The 16,459-nt window shown below is 46.3% G+C and overlaps 1 protein-coding gene across 1 annotated transcript in view; it reads left to right on the top strand.

The window, feature by feature from the left end:
- LOC139325392 (cytoplasmic phosphatidylinositol transfer protein 1-like) overlaps positions 1–16,459 on the top strand; it is a 64,169-nt gene that overhangs the window by 15,309 nt on the left and 32,401 nt on the right. Inside the window, exons 2-3 of the mRNA XM_070955237.1 lie at positions 163–311; positions 16,192–16,267. Of these exons, the coding sequence (XP_070811338.1) occupies positions 163–311; positions 16,192–16,267 (225 nt within the window). The remainder of the gene's footprint in view (positions 1–162; positions 312–16,191; positions 16,268–16,459) is intronic.

A 16,459-nucleotide genomic window follows, 5' to 3' on the forward strand; every position in this document is an offset into this window, starting at 1 on the left:
ACTTAACAACTGTCTCGCTTAGTGACAGACATTTAGGGCTCCGCTTTGGTCGTAAGTCTGTATCCCGGGAAGGGGGTCTTTCTATTCTCCTCTCCCTCTCCCTTCCCCTTTGCACAAACCCCCTTTCAGACGGATCTCCTCTTGGTCTTCTTTCCTCAACAGTATCGAGTCGGGCAGCTTTACACCATCAGTAAGCACAGCCATCAGGAGAGCGACCGAGGAGAAGGGGTGGAAGTGGTGAAAAACGAACCTCACGAAGACCCCGTCCATGGCCCGGGCCAGTTCACCGAGAAGCGAGTCCACCTGTCCAGGTGAGGAAGCATCAGCGACATTTCGAGGGCTGGTTTCCCGCTTCCCTTTTTCTCGCTCTTGTGGGCAACTTCGCTAAAAGGGGCATCGTGCCGTTCCTTGCAATAGCCCTGCGAGGCAGGTCAGGAGCTTCTTAATTCAACACTGGAGGCTTTCAAGAAGAGACTGGACTGCCATTGGTCAGAAATGGTGTAGAAATCCTGCTTGGGGGGGGGTTGGACTAGATGACCTACGAGGTCCCTTCCAACTCTGTTAATCTAATCGAATGTATTCCTGGGAGGGGAAGAAGAAGGTGTACTAAGTGTATTTTGTTTTACAGAGCAACGCAACACCTTGTTTTGATGTAGGGAAAGCAATGAGTTAAGGAGGAGTCACTGTATGATGTTGATGGGCAAGATTTTTCTTTGCCCTGTCATTTTCTTTATTTCCTTTCCATTATATTAGATCCCTTCTGTCCTTATTCCCCTTCATCTTCCCCTTCCCCTTTTTGTTCCTCCTTCTCTTTCCTTTTTCTCTTTCTCTTCTCCCTTTCCTTTCCTCTTTCCCTTTCCCCTCCTCCTTCCCTTTCTTTTTCCCTTTCACTCCCTCCCTCCTTTTTCTCTTCCTCCTTCCCTTCTCTTCCTCCTTCCCTTTTCTCCCCTTTCCCTTTCTTTTTTCTTTCCTTCTTTGTCTCCTCCTTCCTTTTCCCTTTCACTCTCTTCCTCCTTTCCCTCTTCCTCCTTCCCTTCCTTTCTCTTCCCTTTCTCTTTCTTTTCTCTTTCCTTCTTCCTCTCCTCCTTCCTTTTCCCTTTCACCCCCTTCCTCCTTTCCCTCTTCCTCCTTCCCTTCCTTTCTCTTCCCTTTCTCTTTCTTTTCTCTTTCCTTCTTCCTCTCCTCCTTCCTTTTCCCTTTCACTCCCTTCCTCCTTTCCCTCTTCCTCCTTCCCTTCCTTTCTCTTCCCTTTCCCTTCCTTTTATCTTTTCTTCCTCCTCTCCTCCTTCCCTTTTCCTTTTCACTCCCTTCTTCCTCTCCCCCCTTTCTCCTTCTCCTTCTCCTTCCCTTCCCTATTTCTTTTCCTGTAGCCAATTGCTGCCCACCTCACTAAGCCCTCCTTCAAGTTAATGCTCTTGTATTTCACCCTTAAAAATGGTGGGATGTTGAACTTTGGAAAGGCTATTATCATTTGCAAAAATAATAATAGTTATTGTGAGAATGTGCCAATAAGCAGCCCTGGGATTGCACCTGAATTCATGTTATACAGAACTTTCTCCCAAGACCTAATCCCTGCTCCTCAGCATCATTCTTCTTCCCCACCTCCATCGTGCTGTTTTGCTTCTCTCCAATACCCATTTGTTCTCTGCTTTCCAATTAACCTGTCATGAAATCTGACAATTGCTCCAGGCTGGGTTCTGCAGGAACCCAGCCTAATAAAATATTCCACCAACCATCCATTTCTGCTTCCCTTTCTACCATCCCTCTGCTTTGCAGCTTTCACGCATCAGCTGCTTTTGGTCCAAATCTTCCCATTTTGCAGAATGGGCAAATTGTTTTGGGAGATGCACATAGGGATGCGGTGGCTAAGATGCTAAGCTTATCAATCAGAAAGGTCGCCAGTTCAGCGGTTCGAATCCCTAGTGCCCCGTAACAGGGTGATCTCCCATTACTTGTCCCAGCTTCTGCCAACCTAGTAGTTCGAAAGCACGTAAAAAATGCAAGTAGAAAAATAGGGACCACCTTTGGTGGGAAGGGAACAGCGTTCCGTGCGCCTTTGGCCTTGAGTCATGCCGGCCACATGACCACGGAATTGTCATCAGACAGCGTTGGCTCTTCGTCTTAGAAACGAGATGAGCACCGCCCCCTAGAGTTGGGAACAACTAGCACATATGTGCGAGGGGAACCTTTACCTTTACCTTAGAAACTCCAAGAAAATCTCTATTAGGGTGAGAGTATTATGGGTTTAGTCTGGCAAGATTCTGTCTCTTGTGTCTCTTGTTCTGTGTCATTCTTGGAATGAGCCTAACAACCACAGAACTTCTAGCCCCTTCTAACAGTGAATTCATTAAGGCAAAATATTTCACAGTGCTTAGAATCTCTTCCTGCTGGGAATGCTCATGCATGGACTGAGCTGTTGTCTATGAAATAAGCTACTGATAATCTCCTATCCTACAGTATCTATTTGGTTGGCTATGTCTAAAATTCCTCCTGTTATTTTCCCAGCCCAGGGGTCAGCAACCCGTGGCTCTGGAGCCGCATGTGGCTCTTTCATCCCTCTGCTGTGGCTCCGTGTCGCCAGTCGGCTCCACAGTTGATAGGGCTTTCGGTTTGGACAGGTAGAAGAAAAAGGACACCATGCTAGGAAGAGACTCTATGGTGGGGGAACCGGACTTCCGGTCAGCTCCAGAATCGAACAGGGGGCTTCCCGTTGGGACCCTTGTGGCTCTTTGAGTGTTTAAGGTTGCCTACCCCTGACCTAGCCACACCACGTGATGGGTATTCAGGGGCTGTTTTTCTCTGCCCCTTAGCAGAGACGAAAGGGTCTGGATCCTGTTGGCAGAGCCCCACATTTGAGGCTGCCCAAGTCTTTTAATAACAGAGGAGAAGCTTCGTTTTATAATCCAGCTCTTTCCTTACCTTTGATGTCAATTCATTCTGCTCCTTGCATTTCGGGGAACACAGCACGGTGGTTTGGCTGAATGCCATCGTTTCAAATCTATTACCTCCCACTGATATTTCCTTTTGATTTTGCCCAGTGGGCATGGATGTGATATCATCATATGTACCCACAAGAGAAGAACAGCAAGTTGCTTTTCTAAGAAGGGTAAACGTGGATTTGTTTCGGCTCGAGCAATACCAAAAAACATCCATGCTTAATCAAGAAGAAACCTGAAATGATATCCAGGGTAAACTAAGGACTGAATGTTTTATGCTGACTAACTAGAAGGCTGAAATTTTTCTTCTACCATTCCCACCACCATGAAGGAACTGTTGATTCTGGAGATGGGAAGATGTTGTGGCGGAGCTGGCAGCAGAGTCAGACAATGAAGAGGTTGGGGAGGAATTTGGGCCAGTCCTAGGGCTGGGGAAAGCTCGGACGAGGGCTCTGCATCAGAGGCAGAGAGGGAGGTAGACAGCAGTGAGGCAGAGGAACAGCTGGAGCCCATTCCCAGTGTGCACATGCGCAGAGCTGCCAGAAGACAAGAACAACTCAGAAAGTAGGGTCGACTTTTTTTTTTTATTTGATTTATATGCCGCTCTTCTCCAGAGACTCAGGGCGGCTTACAATGCGCTAAGCAATAGCCTTCATCCTTTTGTACATTTATACAAAGTCAGCTTATTGCCCCCACAACTGGGTCCTCAATTTACCTACCTTAGAAAGGATGGAAGGCTGAGTCAACCTTGAACCTGGCGAGATTCGAACCTGCAGTAATTGCAGGTAGCTGGTCTTAATAACAGGGTGCTTTAGACCACAGTACTACCAAGACTTGGGAGTAAAGCCACACCTTGGAGGTGATTGGCCCCTCCCATAGGAAACAAAAAAGGAGCGAACAGGGAGGGGGCTTTTGCAGGAAACAATTAAATCGGTAGTTAGTTTCAAGAGTGAAAAGTTCTGTTTGTGCCTCTAAGAGACTCTGTGCCAAGTTTTGCCTTGTACTGCATTTGGAAACAAGTTACATGGCAGCTTGCCAAGCAAGATAAGGTGGGTTGAGAAATATTCCTTTGAAAAACTGTTTGGACAAACCTTGCTGACTGTGAATGGAAATAATTCACAGTCATGTAAATAAAAGAGGTTTTGCCGGAGACCAATTCCTGCTTCCTGCTTTTTAAGGGAGCCCTAAGTCAGAACAGAAGATGACATCCTGATAAGACCCAGAATCACATTGACATGCTGCCTTATCATCATCTTTTCAGTGACTCATGTTAGTCACTGGGGTGGGGGGAAAGTCCGTGGTTCTATTTTCCTCAGCATCTCCTAGGAAAGTTCTCTTGCTAGGAACCTAGAAAACTTGCATCACTATATATAGAATCTGGACAATAAGCAGCTTCTGTATTCCATCTGGCCCAATCATCTCTCTGGTGCAGGAAATTAGAATCATCCCTAAATGATATTGGTCTACTTTCTGGTGGAAGAACTCACCTCTCCATCTAAGAGCCTGTAGTACAGTGGACTAAAGCACTGTTATTAACACCTGCTGCTTGCAATTACTGCAAGTTCAAATCTCACCAGGCTCAAGATTGACTCAGCCTTCCATCCTTTCAAAGGTAGGTGAAATGAGGACCCAGATTGTGGTGGCAATAAACTGACTTTGTATAAATATACAAAAGTATGAAGGCTATTGCTTAACACATTGTAAGCCGTCCTGAGTCTCCGGAGAAAGGCGGCATATAAATTAAAGCAAAAAAAAAAAAAAGTAATTGGGCACATTTCCCTTACTTTCAAGAACATATGTTTCTTCTACTGTTGCAAGATGTTCTCCTAGATTCGAATATGTGAGGTTGATTCCTTCCTATCTTAAGCTACATCTTCCTTCTTCTAGATGATGATATTTCTGGGGTTAGAAAAACTCGTTTTTAATCTCTCAAGTCTTCCTTCTCTGGGGAAAACATATTCAGTTTCTTCAACTTTTCCTAGTAGACCTTGTTTTATGGACCCCTCTAAATATCTTCCCTTTCTCTATATCCTTCTTTGAAAGGAAATCTTCTTAGAAAGGATCCTTTCTAAGAAGGTCAACCTATTCTCCAAAGCACCTGAAGGCAGGACAAGAAGCAAAGGATGGAAACTGGTCAAAGAGAGAATCAACCTAGAACTAAGGAGAAATTTCCTGACAGTGAGGATAATAAATCAGTGGAACGACTTGCCTTCAGAGGTTATGGGTGCTCTATCACTAGGGGCTTTGAAGAAGAGACTGGACAGCCACTTGTCTGGAATGGAGTAGGGGCTCCTGCTTAAGTAGCAGGTTGCACTAGAAGACCTTCCAATTCTGTTATTCTTAATGCACCCTGAAATGAATGCACATTTACTACACAGCTGAACATTCATTAGTGGCATCCTTAGCTGTTCCTTCTATATTTTTCTCCTCAGATCAAACCTTATTCCAGGCTCTTGCAGCTTCATGATGTCCTGAGGGCCATCTCACGATAGCCTTTGCACGTCGGCCTTACATTTTTCCCCAAATCTTCTCTGACTGGCAAATCTTTCAAAGACCATGATGACTTGGCATAACTATACATACATATATATATATATATATATATATATATATATATATATATATATATATGTAGGTCTTTGGTTATTCGGGTCTTCTCCCACGTAAAATTGGAAGTGTCTTGGCGACGTTTCGACGAAGTCTCATTCGTCATCTTCAGGCTGGTGTTCTCGGCTTCGTGCTTCCAGGAGCAATGTGAGATCGCAGCTGTCTCTTCCTTTTAACTGCTAGTGGAGGTGTGAGCTGATTGGGTGGGAACTTGGCTGTGTTCTGATTGGGTGGAGGTGTGTTCTGATTGGGTGGAGGTGTGTTCTATATATATTTCTTTTAATTCATAGGTATAAATGTGATATATATATATATATATATATATATATATATATATATATATATATATATAAAATTTGATTTATATGCCGCCCTTCTCCGGAGACTCAGGGCAGCTTACAGTGCGTTAAGCAATAGCCTTCATACTTTTGTATATTTATACAAAGTCAGCTTATTGCCCCCACAAACTGGGTCCTCATTTCACCTACCTTAGAAAGGATGGAAGGCTGAGTCGACCTTGAGCCTTGGAGAGATTCGAACCAGCAGTAATTGCAGACAGCTGTGTTCATAACAGGGTGCTTAGACCACTGTACTATCAAGGCTCTTAACTTTTTTGAAATTTCAAAAGAATTGATGCTCTCTTAAAATTTCGACCTCTTTCCCCCCCCCCACCCCAAATAAAAATGTAAATTTGTTTCGTTTGAATTTAATTCGAAGGAATGAGGCCAATCTTTTGAAGGATGCCAAACACCTTCTGTTCTTCAGTTGTAACAGTTGGACAGGGAATATGCTCAAAATACATACATGTCTCCTTCTGCCCGTTATGAGCTATTTGTTATCTTTTACCCAGAGGTGGGATTCAGCCGGTTTGCACCTATTTGGGAGAACCAGTTGTTAACTTTCTAAGCAGTTCAGAGAACCGGTTGTTGGAAGAAATCTTAGTTTGTTTGTTTTTTTTCACTTTACAGGGCTAATCCTGTAAGGAAGGCAGGAAGGAAACATTCTGGTGGTGTTTCTAGCCTAATCTTTATTGCCCTGCTTACAGAAACTGCCTCGCTGGTTAACCCTTATTACATTGTAACAGCTAAAGCAAAGCACATCAATGTGAGTGATGTTGAGTTAGCCACGCCCACATGGTCACATGACTACCAAGCCATGCCTACCAGCTGGTCATTAGGGCAGAGAACCGGTTGTTAAATTATTTGAAACCCACCACTGTTATTAAAAACACTGGGAGCCACAACATCTGTCTCTCCCCTCCTTCTCTCCCTCTCTCTCTGTATCTCTCTCTGTCTCTCTCTGTCTCCCCCTCTCTCTGTATATCTCTGTCTCTGCCCTAGCCGCTTCTCCATCCCCTGCCGTCGCCCTTACCTTCTCAGGCCAGGCGAAGTGTGACTGGGAGGGGAGGGCGAGGGGCGGGGCCAGCCAGTGGTGGGATCACCTGACAGGGAGCCACAGCAGAAGGCCCAAAGAGCCACATTCAGCTCTAGAGCCACAGGTTGCCTACTCCTGTTCTAGAGTCTCAATTGTTCAGTTTCCTCTTTTGACCCTTTGTTGTTACCTTAGAGAGCACTCTAGACGCAGCCAAGTCTCTTTGATTTACTGATAGGATATGGCCGTAGCTATCTGCTCTTCCTCTCCCATTAGCCAGCCTTGGTTGAATCTTTTTAAGGAGTTGGGCTGTCATCCTTGAAAGCACTAAATCGCAGATAAGGGAAGAAAAATGATTCCTTCTGGGCCCTCATTTATACTTTCAACTGCTCAGTTTCCAGCCTCTCTCTCTGTTTCTGGCTGCAGGCCCTGCCTAGATCAATAATGTTTTACTATCCAGAAAGGTTGTTTGAGTTAATTGACTCAATGATGTTGACATCATTGGCTGGGTCAAGGCCAGCCTGCTTCCTTTGATCTGGGGAGGGGGCTACTTTTAGATCAGACCGAAAAGCAGGGGTGAAATGCTCCCGGTTCGGACTGGATCGCCCAATCCGGTAGCGATGGAGGCGGGTGGTTCGGAGAAATGGTAGCAAAAATCCCTGCCCCCCCCCATGCCCAGCTGAGCCACGCGATAATCAGATGCTTTTTTTAAAAAAAAAAAATTAAAAGCATTTTTTCTACAACCTCTTTGGCTGAAAAAATGCTTTTAAAAGTAAAAAAAAAAAGCCTCTGATAATCGCGCGGCTCAGCTGGGATCCTCAAAGGCTTTTAAAAACATTTTTTCTACAACCTCTTCAGAGGCTGTAGAAAAAATACTTTTAAAAGCCTCTGATGATCCCAGCTGAGTTGCCTGATCGGCAGAGGCTTTTTTTCTTTTAAAAACATTTTTTCTACAACCTCTTCGCCAAAGAGGTTTTAAAGTTTTTTTTAAAAATGGCCATGCCCACATTACCCCACCACCACCACCAAGCCACACCCACAGAACTGGTAGTAACAAATTTTAGATTTCACCACTGCCGAAAAGCCCCACTAACTCCACAGTGGGGACCACTTGTCGTTATGAGTGAGCCTGTATCTGACAACCACTGTGGGAGAAAGGGGATTTTTTGAGCTTTCCTCAGGAGCTTCAGAGAAAAGTTATCCTATCTCTGGGTAGCTTCTTTTATCAGCTCCCGATTCTGATACGTAAGTGCTGCTATTACCTTTTCAAGCTCAGGCGCCATACTGAAGTGTTGGGAACTCATAGCTCCCATCATCCTGCAGTTAACTTGATAGTATCCAGGGGTGGGCTGCTGGGGGTTCACAAGGGTTCAGGAGAACCTCTAGCTAAGATTCTGTGCAGTTCAGAGAACCCCCAAATCCCACTCCTGGCTGGCCCTGCCCCGCCCACCCCGCCCTTCCCAGGACTCCCCACACGGCCCATTTTGGATGCAGGTAAGTGTAGGGTGTGCACGGACGCTTGGGGAGGGCGAAAAACAGGCCTTCCGCAAGTTTGGGAAGCAGGCCCGTTTCCGGCTTCCAGAGGGCCTCTGGAGCCTGGGGAGGCTGTTTTCGCCCTCCTGGAGGCTCAAAGAAAGCCTCTGGAGCCCGGGGAGGGCAAAAATGCCCCCTCCCCTCCGTGGTGCAGGAGGCCGACTAGACCACACCCACCACGGCCATGCCCACCCAGCAACCGGGCAGAGAACCCCTTGCTAAAAAAATGTTCAGCCCACCCCTGATAGTATCCTTGTTCACACAACTGCAGGATATCAAGTTGGAGAAGTTTGGGCTCACAGCGGCTGATTGACAGTTCCTTCTGCAGCTCACTCTTTCAGCAATGAACGGGGCAATGAGTGAAGGGTCAATCTTCTCTTTAACCTCCTTCTGTATTACTGTAGATCTTCTAGAAGTCCTGATGCATGGTTGTTCTTGGAAAATGAATGGAAGGTCTTCTCCTTAACCTTCTATCATGTTGTGTCTTGATGCTTTGTTGTTCTTAGAAAGTGAGCGTAGAGTCTTCCCTTTAACTTCCTTCCATGTTCTGTCTTTTAGACATCTTGAATCTTTGATGTTCTTAGAAAATGAACAGATCTGAACCTCCTTCCATGTTGTGTCTTCTAGAAGTCCTGAGGCTTTGTTGTTCTTAGGAAATGAGTGGAAGATCTTCTCCTTAACCTCCTTCCATGTTGCGTCTTCTAGAAGTCCTCATACTTCTTTGTTCTTAGGAAATGAGCGGAAGATCTTCCCCTTAACTTCCTTCCATATTGCATCTTCTAGTAGTCCTGAGGCTTTGTTGTTCTTAGGAGATGAGTGGAAGATCTTCTCCTTAACTTCCTTCCATGTTGCGTCTTCTAGAAGTCCTGAGGCTTTGTTGTTCTTAAGAAATGAGCAGAAGGTCTTCTCCTTGACCTCCTTCCATGTTGCGTCTTCTAGAAGTCCTGAGGCTTTGTTGTTCTTAAGAAATGAGCGGAAGATCTTCTCCTTAACCTCCTTCCACGCTGCGTCTTCTAGAGATCCTGATGCTTTGTGGTTCCTTCCTTGTTCCTGCTCCTAAACAAAGCCGAGCCCTGCCCATGAATGAAGTAAAGTGCATTGCCTGAATGGGGAGGAGGAACCTTAACCCATTGACCATAGCTATTGCCTGAAGGGATCATCACCACTGCTCCCTCACCCCCTTTGAGGCATCTTGTAACACAGGGCTCTGATTGTTATCCTTAGGTGACCCTACATCCGTGTCATTCATAGGAAGCAGGGCTCTGCAGCCAATCTTGGACCAAGCTGGGCATCCCTCTGATAAAATTTTGATTTATCCTCATCCTCTTTTTCAATAGCCACCCCTGTCATCTCGTATTACCTCCCTCCCGGTTCCCAATGCACGATGCCTGCAAGGGTCACTTGGGCTAAATCCATTTAAATGCAGGCTCTCCAACCTGCAATTGAATTTAGGATTAGCCTGTCAGTCTCTGTCAGTTTACCTTTGTCCTTTCCTCCCAGTTTACACTGATATAAGCAGATTTTACCTTGCAATTGCATTTGAGCTGAAGCCCCCCAAGCGTTTCTTTCCCAGCTGGCTTAAAACTCGGCTTTCCAATTTTTGGGCTGGATTGCTTGATGACCCTGGAATATAAGCTTCTGGTTACTCGCTCACACCCCACCAGCGTGCATCTGTCAATTTGCAATGCCGATCAAAACCAGTTGGCCATCGCTAGAGCTGTCCATGTGGGGAACAGGTTCTATTTTTAGACTGTGTTCTCACGACTCTTCTCCTAAGGGAATTCTATTTATAGAGGACAAAACCGAACAGGAATCATTGAGCAATAGGAAAAGGAGATCATTTCTGCCTGCAAATTCCAGCTGGCAGGTGACACCGCGGCAAAGCAGAACCTTTCTGAAACGGAGAGCTTCGATGTGGCAGCCGACAGAGGAGAACTTCAGCCATTTTCACTTGGTGTTGTTTTGGAAGTCCAGGGGTCACCAACCTTTCGGACCTCAGGGACCACTAAATTCATAATTTTAAATCCCATGGAGCACTAATATGATCTGCCTAATGACCAGCTGGGTGGGCATGGTTAGGTGGTCATATGACTGGGTGGGTGTGGCCAACTCAATGTCACTCATGTCAAGGGGTGCCTCGCCAGCCTCTACTCGCCCCTCTACTCACCCCTAGATTGGACTAGAACTCACAGTCTCTCCCAGTTTCTAGCCTGGTGCCTTAACCACTAGGCCAGACTGGTTCTCAGGAAGTGAAAGTTGGACTTTAAAGAAGCAGGACAAGAAGAGCATTGATGCTTTGATGGAGAAGACCATGGGCAACCAAGAAAACCAACAAATAGCCCATTGCACAACTCAACCCAGAGTTCTTACCCAAGGCACAAATCACCAAATTGTCATTCTCTGGACATTATGCAGGCATTAATGTGGAGATGTGAAGGAAAGAGGAAACCAGCAGGAAGGTGGATAGACTCGGTTACCGTGGCAATGATTTGGAAGACCTTCAATGTAGGAAGACTAAGTTTGGGGAGAGATTTTCCTAGAGAAATTCTATCTATAGGGGTTGCTAAGAGTCTACATTGACTTGATGGCACACAATCAATGAATGGAGCTTTTATTTTTCCTTCTTTTTTGAAAGAGGGAAGAGACATTCCCTAAAATAAGTGTCTTAAGCTGATGAGATGTCCAATATGCCCATATGCAGGAACGAACCACTTAGATGAGGGTCACAAACTATATATAGCAATGATGGTGAACCTTTTCAGCACCAAGTGCCCAAACCGGAACATGCGTGCATGCCAGAGGTGGGTTTCAGCAGGTTCTGACCAGTTCTGGAGAACCGGTAGCGGAAATTTTGAGTAGTTCGGAGAACCAGTAGTAAAATTCTGACTGGCCCCGCCCCCATCTATTCTCTGCCTCCCGAGTTCCAGCTGATCGGGAGGAAATGGGGATTTTGCAGTAACCTTCCCCTGGAGTGGGGTGGGAATGGAGATTTTACAGTATCCTTCCCCTGCTATGTCCACCAAGTCACGCCTACCAAGCCATGCCATGCCCACCAAGCCATACCCAGAGAATTGGTAGTAAAAATGTTTGAAACCCACCACTAGCGCATGTGCATGCGTGGACGCACCCTGGAGTGCCGGAAACCCGGAGACCATTTGGCTGGCCTGACCCTAACTCTAACCCTGAAAATGGCCCTAAAAACGGCCAAAAATGGCCAAAAACCAGGCATGCACACGCCAGCCAGCTGGTCTTTGGGTTTTCGGCATCCGCATGTGCGCCGGCCAGCTAGTCTTCACGCACACCGGAGCACCAGAAACCCGAAGATCAGCTGGCTGGTGCCCGCATGCCTGTTTTTTGGCCACTTTTGGCCATTTTTTTGGGCCGTTTTCAGGATATTTTTCAAGTCGTTTTTTGGGTAGAAAACAGCCTGGAAAACAGCCTGGTTTTTGGCCATTTTTTTTGGCCGTTTTCCGCTGCTCTGGCGCCCGCGAAAACATGGCAGAAACCAGAAAAGCAGCTGGTGACAGCACTCGTGCCCACAGAGCGGGCTCTGCGTGCCACCTCTGGCACGCATGCCATAGGTCCATGATGGCGAACCTATGGCGCGTGTGCCACAGGTGGCACGCGAAGCCATATTAGTGGGCATGCGAGCTCAGCTTTCGGGTCTTCTGGGCCCACTGGAAGTCAGCAAACAGGCCATTTCTGGCCTCTGGAAGGCCTCCGGAGGGGGTGGGGGTGGGGAAGGCCGTTTTTGCCCTCCCCAGGCTCCTAGAAAGGCTCTGGGGCCTAGAGAGGGCGAAAAACGGGCCTACTGGGCCGACCGTGTCATCGCGTGCCAAAAGCGGGGGAAGCGCGGAGGGGACGCACACACATGCACGGGGGCGACGCACATAGAATTATGGGTGTAGGCACGCGCATGTGCGACCCCCCCCCCGCACTCCCCCCGCTTTTGGCACACGATGGCAAAAAGGTTAGCCATCGCTGCCATAGGTTCTCCATCACAGATATATAGTATTTATTGAAGGGTGTGGAAATGAATTATCCAAGAATGGCATCAATTGCTGTGGTTCAGAAACCAGTCCTGTGTATGAAAATGAAGATCCTCCAACCTTCTTGCATAACATTGCTTTCTTAACCCAGGTGGCAGCACCCACTCTTTCGAGCAGAACAGCTTGCTTCTGTTCATCTGTTCTATTTCGAACAGTGAGAGTTTTGCTGATAGGTTTCTTCTAGCCAACTGTGAGAATGAACTGTAATATCAGAGGCTTCACTCATCTATTTTATACTTCTGGGATTCGGGAGGGGAGAAATAGGAAAATCTGGGCTGCTCTCATTCAGGACATTTGCTCCTCCAGGAGTTGCAAAAATAAAAGTGGAATAAAACTGAGTTGGTAGTCTAATTCAGGGGTCACCAACCTTTCGGACCTCAGGGACCGCTAAATTCATAATTTTAAATCCCGCGGAGCACTAATATGATCTCCTAATGACTGGCTGGGTGGGGGGTGGCTAGGTGGTCATGTGACTGGGTGGGTGTGGCCAACTTGTTGTGACTCACGTCAAGGGGCATCTCACCGGCCTCTACTCGCCCCTCCCCTCCCAGCCACTCCTCGCCTGCCTACCTGGGCTCCTTAGGGCCCCAACAGGAAGTAGTTCCTGGAGCTAAGCAGCTCACCATGAGAAAGAATTGGCAAAACAGCTGCTCAGTTCAAACTGGATCTGACTGAGAAGGAGGCTCAGCAGAAGCACCTCACTGAGGACTAGGAGCATAGGCTTTCCAAGTAGAGGGAAGACCTGCGGGAGTGCAAGGCCACGTCTGGAGGCTCAGCGGGCTGAGATGGTCAGCCAGTTCCAGGCCATGATGCAGTCCCACTGGAACGAGGCCCTGTGGCTCTTTGCCACCAGCGGCTCTTCCCTCCAGCCTTTGCCCAAAGCCCCTCACCAGGAGGCTGAAGCAGACCCCAAGTCAGAATATCTGCCCCCCTCCAACCCAACAAAAAGACCCCGAAAGGGGAGACTCTCTGCAGCAACACACATGTTCATTGCACATATCCAAACCAGGGGCCGGAGTTTGAGGACCCCTGATTTAGTGCAATATAAAAAAATGCAAATAATTTTTTTGCGGAGCACCAAAATTTTCTCACAGTTGGTGTCTGCTGGTCTAATTTACATTGTTTGTCAACATTTTCTCCATCTTCTTGACTTGACTTGTCTGCAGACTTTGATTGTTGAGACTCTTTGTCCTCTTCTGCATGAACTGGCTCACCTGGTAGAAGATCACGGTCATGGATTAGGACCATCGGATTGGAAGGACCATGAAGGTCTTCTCCTCCAACCTTCTCAGATCTTTCCACATAAATTGCTGCCCATCCTTTGCTTGAAGACCTCCAGTGACAGAGCCCCTATGAATACAGGAGAGAGGCTGTTCCATTGCTTCTGACTTTCTCATCACCATGACATTTCTTCCTATTCCCAGTTTGGGTCTTTCTCTGTAAAATTTCCACCCACTGGTTCTTGTCTTATTCTCAGGCCTTGTGGAGAATCAATCCGTACCTTTTTCCCTGTGACATTCCTTCATGCAGAGGTGGGATTCAGCCAGTTTAGACCGGTTCGGGAAAACCGGATGTTAATTTTAATCTGGTTCACTGAACCGATTGTTCCAAGGACTGACTGATCCAGTCCACCCTGCTCCTCTCCTCCCATGAGTCTCCACGCAGCCCATTTTGGATGCCAGATAAGTGCAGGGTGCACACGGAGGCTCTGGGAGGGCGAAAAATGGGCCTACCGGAAGTACCGGAAGTTTGAAAACAGACCCATTTCCGGTCTCCAGAGGTCCTCTGGAGCCCAGGGAGGCTGTTTTTGCCCTCCTGGAGGCTCCAGGAAAGCCTCCAGAGCCTGGGGAGGGCAAAAATGCCCCCCTTTTGCCGTGTTGCAGGAGGCTGAGTAGGCCACACCCCCATGGCCACGCCCACCCAGCAACTGGGCAGCGAACTGGTTGCTGAAATTTTTCAATCCCACTCCTGCCTTCAGGCATTGAAATTCGACTGTCATGTCTGCCCTTAGCTCTTTCTTCTTTAGAGGAAACATCTCCAGCAACATTAATCGTCCTTCGTCGGTCTTAATCCATACATCCTTCAACATAGAGTTTGTTCTTCTTTGAACTGTTTCTAAGTTCCTCAGGATCCTTGACGGTAGTTTAATCTCTACTGCAGGCACAAATGAATCCGTAGACCCACAGAAGATTATCCCCCCAATTTCCTGCTTTAGAGTTTAATTTTTAGGCATTTTCCTCTCCCCAATCCGACAGATTTGTCTCTTGATGGCTTTGAAGGCATCTGATCTCTGCTAACCTAATGGTTCTCTCCAGTGTGGAGAGCATTGGGTCCAGCCTCAGCAGCTTAATTCCTTGCACATTTTACTTTTTTATTTAAAAAGTCTTCCCATGGAGTGAACCAGGTCTTTTAGTTCTGCAGCTGTTACAATGTGAAACCAAGATTGAATGATGGCTTATATTAACTGGGTTTTATTGCTGGGTCGCTTCTGACTAACAAGTTTCTTTAGTCGGCTCCATAGATTTTCAATTGGGTTAAGGTCTGGGCTATTCCCAAGCCATTCCAGCAGTGGAATAGGATTATATTTTATTTTTTTAATCTAAAATAAAACTTTTTTCAAAAAAAGAAAGAAAGAAAAGTATGCCACTCAAACATTTAGTTGGAGAGCGGAACTTCCAACATGACTTTTAGCTGAGACTGATCACATGGAGAAGCTGAACGTTGCACATGATTTTTGTGTCTGATTATGTATTTTTTAGCTTTTCTCCTGAGATGTGGGTTTCATGTTAAAGTCAAGGTCATCTTCATCTTAGATAAATGCTGTAACCTTAAAAGCTAATTGCCCAGTTAAAAGTTACCCCTTTTCCAAATAGAGAAACACTGATTATCATTCAATATGCAAACTGTCTGTTGGGTTTAGACAGCCATGCATTTTTTATCATTTTAAAAATAAAAGACATACCATAAAAAAAAAAGTGGTGTTATTAGCCATCAAACCTCAAAAATGCACTTTTCCCAAAAGGTTTCCACAATTTTGGCCGCTACTGTATCTTAATAATTTGGAGAATTGGACATAGACTTGAATTTGGGATTTGATTTCCATTTAGCCTTCTCCTCTGTTCTTCTGCAGCAAATTGCCTAGCTGGGCTCGGGCAGTAACACCACGAATCTTCTATATCACTGAGAAAGCTTGGAACTATTACCCGTATACCATCACAGGTAAGGAGGAAATCCTAATGGTGTGTGAGAATGACCTTGGCAGACAGGAGAGAAAGCCGCAAACTGGATAACTGGCGTGTTAAAAAGGTATCTCAGCCCACAAAAAGGAAAAAGGGTTAATCAGGTCTATTTTAGAAGGGATCCTTCCTGGTTTTCTGGAGAGCGAAAGGAAAACGGGGGGAAATACTTTCAGTCTTACAACCTTACAATAGAGATAGAACTATTACAGGTGGTCCACAAGTCTTAAAATTGCCAAGGTTGGAGACCCCTGATATATGGCAAGCTACTCCCTTTGTCTTTTATTTAGCAGCAATTGGCTTTTCCTGCTAAATTTGGACACAAGAACCATCTGATTGCTCTTACAGCTTTGAAGTTTACTCAAACACCATCACGGCTACCGCCAGGTTACAACGTGAGGTGACTTCAGTTGCCCAGAAAATGTGTAATGGATAATTCTTCCTTCTCTCCAACCTTAGCCTTGTCTCTTTCTCTGTCTCCCCTTTGCTACCTTGGGATACCTCGAATTGTCTCACAACGGATGCAGAATACACAGTAAGTACCAAGATGCCTTCCTACTTTTGGTTACTTCTCTAGCAGAATAGAAGAGAGAACTCAAGAACACCATGAGTAACTTCAAGGCATTCAGTGAAGTCCTTAGTGCTCTCTGAGATTGGTTATTTTCTTGCTGTTGTGGCCCGCCAGCAGCCAGCAGAGTTGGCAGCAGATTCAAACAGTGAGGAGGTT

Source organism: Pituophis catenifer, unplaced genomic scaffold (genome assembly GCF_029215685.1).
Source record: "Pituophis catenifer annectens isolate HBS135680 unplaced genomic scaffold, rPitCat1.0.hap2 SCAF_16, whole genome shotgun sequence".
NCBI classification, from domain to species: Eukaryota; Metazoa; Chordata; class Lepidosauria; order Squamata; family Colubridae; genus Pituophis; species Pituophis catenifer.